This window comes from Harpia harpyja, chromosome 2, assembly GCF_026419915.1.
Source record: "Harpia harpyja isolate bHarHar1 chromosome 2, bHarHar1 primary haplotype, whole genome shotgun sequence".
Classification (NCBI taxonomy): Eukaryota; Metazoa; Chordata; class Aves; order Accipitriformes; family Accipitridae; genus Harpia; species Harpia harpyja.
In genome coordinates this window covers 14,685,816-14,696,682 of record NC_068941.1, presented here as the reverse complement: position 1 = coordinate 14,696,682, position 10,867 = coordinate 14,685,816, and the positions used below count along the sequence as shown (strand labels likewise).

The window sequence follows — 10,867 nt, the reverse complement described above, 5'->3', positions numbered from 1 at the left end:
ACCATTTCTCAAAAGTACATTAAATAAGGATTTGAATTAAGGCATAACAGATCTTTCTGATCAGCATTAGAATCATAGAATCATATGATTGAGAAATGGTACCATAGTCCTATAGAAATGTCACTCTTTAGACATCTCTAGCTAAGCCTTAACAAGAGAAGAAATTGTGCCACTTTTCTATGACATAAATGTGTACTGTGTTTAAGTTGTGAAGTTTACATTGCTCTTTGGAGCTTGTAATTGAAATAATCTACGGCAATCTTAAATTTTGATGACACTGTCAAAAGAGCAAATACTTGAAAGGCAGAATATCACAAAAATAAATATGAGCATTTGGATTTACAATTCATATTACACATTCTAATGGTAACTCCATTCTGAGTTCTAAGCCCAGTTCTGAGTCAACAAACTAATATGTGGGAGACATAATCCAAATGGAGAGATCTATAAAAATTATCTGAAGTTATATATCATTTTAGGAGGAGGGAAGCTTAGCTTAATGGTGTATAGGCCATAATTGTTATGGCCAAAAGAGGGTTCCCTCAACATGGTAAGAATCAAATAACATAAACCAGATTCTTGTGCCCTGAGCGCTGGCTGAAAGAGGCTTAGAGTTATGAAAAAAAGTACCACTTTTTCTTATGGCTATCAACTTTTCTGGTATTTCCTTCCTTCTTTTCTTTCACAGACCCACAGTTTCATAGGCAATGGAAAGAAAAGCTCTGTGTATGTGCCTTAGTAAGAATTTCTTGGGCAGTGAGGTCTGCCTGCATTTGAGGGGATGGCTGATACTGCAATGACACATGCTCTTGGCTGCCTAGGAGTGTACTTTGCAAAAGCAGTCTTCAGTAAAGCGTTGCAGGTGCACCCTTTGAAGAGATTCAACGGTAAGGATGAAAGGCAGTGGCTGTAGTTATATGGTTCATCTCACAAATATTGGTTTGATGCTTGGTGTCCAGAACGAACGCTGAGCTTGAAATGAGGACAGCAACCCCTACAGCCTTTGGCTAGGAGGAAGGCTTTCATGATGCGAGTTGTCAAGTGACGCGGCATCACATGCAAACATACCAAACCCTGACCTGGTTTGTCAGCAGCTCGGCAGCTACAACAACTCTTATGTTCCTTGTGATCCCTCAAGGAATAGCTTTTGTCTCAGCCCTCTCCTGCATGATTCAGATACCGGTGCCATGTATTACACTTTAAACGCTCATGAATTGTATGCTGCCCGGAGTGTGAAGATACAACTTGAGCCGAGCCAGAAAGCTCCTCAGGCCGGTGACGCTGGACACGTACCTGCTGTGTTCAGCAGGCCTGGGTGAGGCTTTCAAAAAATCAGTCAGGAATTAACGCAATAGCTGCTCCACTTAGCGATCCCACAGCTTTAGATTGGACGGCTAGACTGAGTCTCCAATTGTAATAAAGGGGTTTGTTAATTCAAGCTAAATTGCTCCAATTAGTGATGGAGAAAAAGCCCTTTTTCTGACCACAGGCGCGTGGGACACGACGGTACCACCATGCATAAACATAAGGTCCCACTGACAGTGGCCATGACGGCAAAGCCTGCCTAAAAAACTCCACGCTGGGCCACACACCGCTGCAGGTCAAACCCAACGTCACTGAATTTGCCGCCTCTGTCAGCAACTTTTCCTCAAGGAGGAGGGAGGCCAGAGCGTTTGGCGCCAAAGCCGGGGATGAGGCAGATTGGGGGGGGGGGGGGCGGGGCGGGAGCGTCTCCCCCGGCCCGTGCCGGGCCCGGGCGGCGAATGGCGCCGCTTGGGAAGGGGCTGGCGGGCGATTGGCTCGGGCACCACGTGCGGGGCGGCCGGCATCCGCGGGCCGGGCCGCGATTGGCTTATGCCGCAGGGAGGGCGCCCTCCATTGGCGCGACTACCTGCCCGCCGGTGCCCGCCCACCCGCCCTCCGCGGCGGCTCGTTGAGGTCGCGGTTCCCGCGCGGATTGGGCAAGGGCCGCGCCTGCTGCGCCTTGATTGGCTTGGGCGGAGCGGCAGCACCTGCTCCTCAGCGACCGCAACCCTGGCAGCGGGGGGGGGGGGGGGGGGGCAGGAGGGGGGAAAGCCGGTGCGCATGCGCAGCCGGTGATGCCCTGGGAAAAGCGGCCGGATTCGGCCACCGGGGCGCGGAGGGGATCTCGCCGCCGGTAATCCGCCCACCGCGGGGACGGGGGTGTGCTGGGCCTGCCGCTGCCGGGCGGATAACTCGGGCGGGGGGGAGCGAGCGGGGCGGCGGGGGAGTGTGTCTCGGCCCCTTGCAGCGCCCGTCCTCTCTCCGCCGCCCGGCAGGTGCGAGGGCGGGTCTCCGCCGGCGCTCTGTGTGTGGCGGCGGCGGCGGCGGGGCAGCGGTTCTCCCACCCCACCGGGGTGTGAACCCCGGGGGTTCCTCACGCGCTGGCCGTTACTGGCCGTTCGGCTGCCCGTGGCGGGAGGGCTGGGAAGCGCGAGCCCGGGCTGTGGCGTCCCCGGTTCGTCCCCCCGCCGCGGCGGGGGCCCTGAGGGGAGGGGAAGAAGCCGTGGGGGTGAGTTTCGGGGCCCGGCCCCACGCATGAGGAGAGCCGCCTGGCAGGAGGAGCGCGGCCCCCGCCCGGGGCTACGGGCGGTTGTGTGGCGGGGGGTGGGGGGCAGCCGGGGTCCTTCCTGCGGCCGTCGTCCTCCCTTCGTGGTCTTCCGAAAAAACGGTGTCTGTGTGAAATGCGGGGAAGCGGGTCCGTTTTGGGCGCTGTCTGAACACGGAGTGGCCGCTTGACTCGTTTGTTTATTTATTTATTTACTAAATTGAGAAATAACCTCTTCTTGGAGGTTTTACTCAAGCTAACTGTAGCAACAAAAGAGCTCGGAAAGGCACCTGCAAGAGTACAGCACTGTGGCTTGAGTGATCGCTAGATTGAACATCTAGTGTTCATTTCAGTACAGTGTTTGTAACACTTCAGCAAAAGATAAGAAAAGTACGGTTTTCACACAAAATAAAGGAAAAATTAAAAGTTGCATAAGAACTCCTGGGTGCTTTTCGTGCAGCGGTTTCAGCTGGATGCTGATGCAACGACATGGGGGAGGAATAAGGCAGCACATGGTCATGGATGGAAGAAGGGGTGGGGGAAAAACACCACTTTCCATTGCCCTGGATGGAATTGGTATTTGGCCCTAGGAAAAGACCATGTGTTGGTACTGGTTGCAGGAGCTGTAGACCTCTGAGTAGGAAAGGCTGTTAATGGCAGTCTTCCTCCCTTTCTGCTTGAGAATGCAGAGCTCTGAGAGTTTCACGAAAAGAGCATTACCCTCTTCCAGCTTTTCCTTGAACTTTGTAATACTGAAAAGAACAGGATCTCTGTTTAGTTCTGCGTGAAATGGAATAACAATGCCATTAATTGAATGGCATGTGTAGAATATGCAAAAGACCATGGTACAGAGGTCGAAGATCGGCATGCTTGTACTGTGCAACCATCTGTAGAAATCATATCATTCAGGTTGGAAGAGACCCCGGGATGTCTCTACTCCAACCTGCTGCTCACGGCAGGGGCAGCTTTGAGGCCAGTCCGGGTTGCTCAGAGCTTTATCTGGTCAGTCTTGGAAAACTCCAAGCACTGAGACTAGGCAGCCTGTACCACTCCTTGCCTGCCCTCATGGGGGGGGGGGGGGAATTCCAATATCCAGTCAGAATATTCTTTCAGTTTATGCCCGTTGTTTTTCCTAAATACTAGTACATGTCTCAGAAACAGTGGCTTGTTACTTTAGGTGCAATATTATGCTGATGTTGCAGCACTGTTGCTGGTCCCAAGAGCATGCTTTACAATAGTACTGCTGGCTCAGATGTCTCTTCTGACGTGTAGATGTGCTGTAGTTACCTATGTTCCCATGGTAAAGAGTGACCAAGCTATGCAAAAATTAAGTTTAAAATTACGGGTCTGAAGTTACATATATTGACAGAATTGTCAATGTGTTTATCTAGAGAAAGCTGACTATAAGCTGCCCATCCCAAAAGGAACGATTGGGAGTCCCATTCTGGAGGTGTAGTTATTATTGGATAAATTTCTGTGACTCAACTTCTATGATTACAGCTTTTCAGAGTGAAGAACAGCTATCCAGTTCTCTCATGGGTCATACTATACCTATATCACATTCCTAATTGAAACTACTGTCAAGATGTATGGTTTTGCAATTACCTATTTGCTGTAGCTCCCTGAAAGATGGTTTGGAAGTCACTGGTCTTTGGCGTTTAGGCCAGGATTGCTAATAAACTTGTTTGGTGTTTGTGCGAGTGCCGTAGACTGGGATAACTTGTTTTGTTCTGCTGAGGAACTTTTAACAGTGGGGATCCTTCTGGTTTGTTTTTATGGTCACCTTGAAGAAAGACTAAACAAAGTTTTTCATAGGTCTTCATGTGTTAATTAGGAAAGTTGAGTAGGTTTTAAACAATTAAATGTATAGTGTGAAGTTCTGTTTTGAGACCAGACGCTCTTTGGCTTAGGTGAAAGATTTATTTTACATTTGAAGACTGTAGTGCTGGCAGAGTTCACGAAAGTAAAAGATGTAGTGGTCTTGTTTAAAACCATCTTTGCCTGGCAATTGAGTGATAATTGTAGTTGTTCTTGATAACATATTTCAGTGTTTCTGGGATTATATTAAAAGTGTGTTGAACGGTCAAAGGTCAAAAAAGTGTGCCTTCCCTTCCTGAAGGGAAAAGTAAGAGATATAATTGAAGACTGAATGAAGCTAGGAATGTCGTAGGCTAGGATCAGGGAGTAGTGATAAGACTTGGCATGAATGAAGTGAAAGCGTCAGGAGTTTTGGAAGGGAACTGTGTGGGAAGGTGGGTACTAATCTGATTTCTTGGATGCCCTTGCTAGTCTGTGTATGGAACAAAAGTGGGTGGAGCTAATTACAGTCAAATTACAGATATGTAAGTGAAAGGCATTTTGGATTGTACACAAAATACACCTGAAATGTATTGACAAAGAAAGATGTATCTCTTCATCTGCTTTAGGAGGAGACCACCTGCATGACAAAGGTGTTCAAAACTACACCATAAGACTGAATGTTCGCATATGGTAAACTGAATGACTTTTAAATCTTCAGGACAAGATTATTTTAAGTTCTAGAATTGGCCAAGGAGGTCTATGAATTAACAATATCTGTAGCTTTTAACTAAAATTAAAAAAAAAAAAAAACCTAGTAAAATTTGCAATAACTTTTGAGATGAGTCACTGTGTTAATAATTGAGAAAAGAGGGAACCACAGACTTGCTATCCTCAAGCAAAATACACAACAGGGTGAAAAGCCCCTCAAAGAATGGCATGGATTGTCGATAATTGTGGGGAAGAAAAAAGAACGGTAACATAATTAACGTAGTTTTGTGGAAAATAGATGTTTGTCCCAAGAAGGGAGGCTTTTGATGATTTCCTAATATTAACATAGTACTAGTGTGTGAAACACTTCTTTATGATACATCTGGGTTTTGGCTCTAAATATAGTCAGTGCAGTCAAATTAATAGATCTTAAAAGGAATGAGGAAAAAATAATTAGTTTTCTTTTTGGACATTTGTAGTACAGTCGTACTGGGATGTGGTTTTTTTTTTTAGCCCTGATACTGTTTGATGTCTCTCTGTGTTGCTTGATAGAAGTTGCAGATGTTATAAATTGAATGATAAATAATTATTGGTGCAATTCTAATGTTTGAATCGCTTAGCAAATTTGATAAAGCCAGGAAGGAAGAAAGAGACTCACACTTCCAGTATAAGGTGGTATCTTAAATTGCTGGGATATTTATAACCAATTTAATCTCTAAAGAGTGGTGATATAACTAAGAGAGTGACTGCTTTCTCAAGTGCAGAAAGCACTTCAGTAGTAAAATATTTAGTATGACTAGTAGTGGCTAAAAGTAATGTAAGGTTTGAAAATGTCTTACAATAGGAAACTAAATATCAGTATTTGTCTTTCTTTTTAAACTTACTGTGGAAAGAAATTAGTAAGAACCAAAGACAAATACCTGTGCAGTGGTATCTAGAATCTGTCTTCCTTCTATTTCCAAATTCATATAAAAACAAATTCAGAAAGAAGAATTTTTGGCAAGACCATTGAGGAAACTTGCACAGGCATGTGCTTGATAGTACACTGCTCCAAACCACTGGATATTCTAATATAGAACTGGATTTGTATGTGTTACAGATGTGAAGTAAAAAATACTGGGCAACAATCTTTTCTATTTTGCAGCAGACTAGATTGAGAGGCTGGGGTAGTTACCTGCTATTGACATTCATACTTACACAGATTAAAGATTTTCAGGTTTCCCTGAAATTAGAAAGATATTTGCATTTTAGCTTAAACTTTTGTGCTTATTGGATCATTTGGAAACAGAAAATGTTTTCCAAAACAATCTTATACTTTCTTTTGACTTACAGCTGGAGTTGGTATAAACTCTGCACTCATCTAAACGTAGGCAGTGGAAGAAGAGCCAACTACAAATGAGTAATTCTGGCAGTGGATAGTAATACGTCCTAAATCTATCAATTTTATTTTCCCTAATGAAAGGGATGTTACTTTTTGCTACCCTGTAGAGACTGATTCAATTTGATTACTTGTTCAGATTGTTAAGGAATGAGAAAAATAAAAGCAGTCTTAGTTCTTAAAAACACATATATACTGCAGTCAAATTCTTGCTAGATTTGTGGCCTGGCAAGGTAAGGGAACAGGCTACAAGCACTTCTGTAGGGACAACAGGAAGGGAAAAAGAGTCTGAGTCAGGGCTGTGTGGTAAGAAATTTTTCAAATTAAGATATAGCACTTTACTAAAATACTATAGTGACAATACTTCGTGATCTTTATTTCTTATTATTTTAATGTGTTTTTTCCTCTTGTGATCTGGGGTAGAATTGAAATAGTATTGTTAATTTCCTTGCAACAATATTTAAAATTTAAAACTTTCAGTTCTTCAGATAACCAGGATGCACTTCCAGTGGGACTGGCTGTGCTTGGGTGCCCTGATAATCAGCTCAGTGACTGCAGAAATTGAAAACGAAGAAACTCTGGATGCAGATGTTGAAGTGGAGGATTTTGACAAGCAGTCTCAAGAAGCTGATGTTGACAGAGATAAATCTTCCTTAGAGGTAAGATTACAGAAGTCATTAGTTAAAGCTTGTTTGATTATAAGACACGTAGTTAGAACTACTAGAGAAATTGGTGGACAAATGCATTTAAAAAAGAGCAAGTTAACACGCAGTTGACAGCTAAGTGGTTGTCAAACCCACCAGTCTGAGTTTCTCAGTTGCTGTATGTGACATGTAGGACAAGCTTAATAATGATTCTGCTGTGCCAAAGTGTAAAATCAGATCTCCTGCCTAAAATCAGATCTCCTGCCTGTGGTGGATAGTCATGAAGAAGGTTTTGCTAGTCTGTGCTTCAGTCTAGATACAGAACCTTTTGTTGTAAGTCCTAACATGTCATTTCTAGAGCAGAAATCATCTTGGTCTTACTGAGATTTTGACTTCAGACCAGTTTATTGATTTCATCAGTCACAGCTGCCTTTTGACACTGTCTTTATTCGCAGAAAATCCTTCTGCATTTGTTATGCTGTCCTTCATAATAGATGTGGACAATATTAATAAATTATTTTTTCAACTTTTTCTTTTTACCGTGTAGCCCAACTGTAGTGTGTCAAGTAGGTAGGAAGACAGAAGAATGGAAAACATGTATAGAAAGAAATAGGGAGGAAGCAGAGAACTGGTGCAAGTTCAGTAAATTTTCTGTGGTTTTGTTACACATAAGATGTGTAACAGTACTTTAGTTATGAGCTTTGAACACAGGAAGCAATTTTTAAAATTCACAGATGTGAAATTGCTCACTGTTAGAGGGATGCGCCCAAACTGTAGAAATGAGGGGGGGGGGGGCGGGCAGGCGGGCAGGGAAATATGTTTTACGCTGCTAGATGTTTCTAATGAACAAAATCTGGTGGTCTGTCTGGGTGGACTACTTCTGGAGGTATGATAGAGTATTTAAAATGAAAAATTGTAATTTATGTTAGAGCGCGTATCTGTACATGTCTTTTAGGTTGTGTACCAGACTCCAAAGCCAACTGGGGAAGTGTATTTTACAGAAACCTTTGATGGCGTATTGGCTGGGTAAGTTTATGCCTTAAAATTACAAACTTTTACTTTCAGCAGTTTAACTTATAGTCACAGGACTTATTTTGTATTCATTTTTCTGCTAGTATCTTTATAAAAATTAATTTTTGCAGGGGTTAGAATTGGGAAGGCTGGTAATGCTTGCTCCAAATACATCATAATGTTAAGCCGGACAGTTAACATTTCAGGTATGTTGCTATTTTTTGTGTTTTAAGGAAGCTTTTAATAAACTCTGGGTTTGTGGACATTAAGAAAAATAATATAATTTAAAGATTTAGCCAGTTGAGTTTAACTAGCTGCAAGGTGAAGTGCATAGCCATTACACTGCAGTAGCAAACTCTTTCTTCCTCTTCACATGCACTCAGGCATGTGTAAGAAGGCAGCACCTTCAGCATTATAGATAAAACCTCTATTGGGGAAGACTTTTTTTAGCAGATTTTTTTTATTAATTTATTGTATTGCTTCCCATACTTAATAAGAATTAGGTATTTAAGAGACTACTGAAGTGTTCCTAGGTAGCTTGACCTTACTGCACTGAAATTTTAGAAAAACCTTCAGGTTTATCTCAACAATTCTTAAGCCAGAAATTTTTGTCTTGTCTGTATCTTACAAGTTTTCTTCCAACAGTATGGCAATGATGTAAGGTGTAACTGCTACTGGGTGACTTGTGTTGCTCAGTGAAAAGCTGTGTATTGTGAGCTATAGTCAGTTGCCACCAATGCACTGTCAAGAAGGTGAATACAATATATTGCTATTTCTGGAATAGACTTACTCCTTTTAGGTGGAAAACAACTTGGCTTTCAGTCCTCTTTCTAACTCAGATGCAAACAGTGTAGAATATCAAGGAAAAACAAATGAGTACCATGTAAATGTGGTCTGTATGATCACTGACTTTTCTTTGTTGAATCAAGCCAGGTTAGCATACTTGTTACTGGCTCAAGTTAAATAAGTGTGCACCTGTTACCTGATCAGAAAGTAACTCCCGAAACACACAAAGAATGTTTAGAGAGGAGACATTGCTTTATTCTGCGTAGGGTGCAAGGTGGAAGATTTCCACAAATTGAGCACACCTATTGAGGTTTTTCAGTCCATACTTACACGCTACAGTTAAAGCACCACACCTATCTAATACATGTGTTCTGCCCAACTATTGCATATGCATTATGTTGAGCAAGCATGAGGTGTTGTTCTCTTGAGCAATCATCCTAGAGTCTTCTATGCCTGCGCGGCGGTCTCTTGTGGTCTTCGGTGGTCATTTGGGGAAGAACAGCCCTACTCCTTTTGTCCTTTTATGGTCATGCGTCATCTGAGGACACCAGGGTCTTTGTTTCTCTTTGCCAACCCCTCCTTTCTCAATGCTGAAGGAGGATGTATGTCCTTAATTAGCAAGTCTGTGACTCTGAAATACCGGTTATCTGGTGCCTTGACTATTATCCAAACACTCCTTAAGCATCCTCTATTGTAAGCAGAATGTTTAACTGGATAAGCTTTACCTTGAGTACACATAATCTAAACAGTCCTTGAATAGCAAGCATACCACACTTCTCATGTTTTAGTTTTTTTCTTTAAGCTATCACCGCCTTCTTCTTTGTTAATCAGTCTTTTGAAGGCTTGAGGAAACACATCCAGGTAGAATCTGTGAATGCAGTAGAAATCTCTTTAGTAAGAGCTGGTGTGATGAGTTGTTAGAGTACTTTCTTGCTATAAGAAGAGCTTTTAAAGTGTGAAAGTCTCTGGTTTTTCATGACAAATCAGGTCTTGTTATTGGTATTTTTTTTTCCTGTACGCTTTGATGCTGTTGAACAGAAGAGCTATCTCTTGATTTGTGAAGAATCATGAAAAAAGGTGTTTTCATATGTTACTAAAAGTTGATGGAACAAAAACTAACTCCTGTGAAGAGCCAGACAGAGAGGTGAAAGGAGATGCCATAGGATACATTCATTATGGTAGAACTTAACACTGCCTATTTTTTACTTCTTGTGAGAAGACTGAGATCCAACTACTGTAGGAGTGAGGTTATACCATCATAAGACATGTGTGTCTGTTGAGGATGCACGATTTAAACTGTAAACAAAATAACATGGTAGCAGGCACCAGCAACTTTTGTAAGATTGAATCTTACTCCCTTTTTCCAATTGTTTCTAAACTGTTCTCTTCTGTAGAGTTACAGGGAACTTCAGGCCACTGAACATTAGTCTGTCATTACTCATGTTATGTTCTTTCATATTTTCTTATTTTTGTTACATGTTTAGACCAAATGTAGAAGGAAAATATGTTAACAAGCTCCTGTCTTCAGTGTATCGCTTGTCTTAATCATATTTCACTTGTAAATGTTAAGAAGTGCACTACAAAAGCAGTACTAATGATGACAGGAAAAATGATTAAACAGAAGGTGATAATGGTTGTTAAAAAAACCCAAAACCAGACAACTGAAAACCTTGATTAACAAATGCAAAAACTTAACTGGGATACTTGAATGATACCATTCATCCCAATTTCTAGCTTCGTGAGATCTGTTTAAAGATCAGTTTGTCTTCCTACTAAATCTAATATTCAAAGCTTTAGCTACAGTGCTTGGGTTTTTTTGGTCTAGCTGTACATAATTTACGTAAGAATAACAAGTATGGAACTAAGATGTATGAGGAAGTAAGCAGCATGTTGCCTTTCTTCCCTAAAATTGGGGAAAAGCATACATATAAATTGACTAGGTAAATCACCAGAATACAGTAGCTTTTTTGA

At 42.2% G+C, this 10,867-nt stretch overlaps 1 protein-coding gene across 1 annotated transcript in view; it reads left to right on the top strand.

The window, feature by feature from the left end:
- Positions 1 to 2,056: 2,056 nt before the first annotated feature.
- CLGN (calmegin) overlaps positions 2,057 to 10,867 on the top strand; it is a 32,070-nt gene continuing 23,259 nt past the window's right edge. The window contains exons 1-3 of the mRNA XM_052815839.1: positions 2,057 to 2,158; positions 6,936 to 7,114; positions 8,055 to 8,125. Coding sequence (XP_052671799.1) covers positions 6,953 to 7,114; positions 8,055 to 8,125 — 233 coding nt within the window. The 5' untranslated portion in view covers positions 2,057 to 2,158; positions 6,936 to 6,952. The remainder of the gene's footprint in view (positions 2,159 to 6,935; positions 7,115 to 8,054; positions 8,126 to 10,867) is intronic.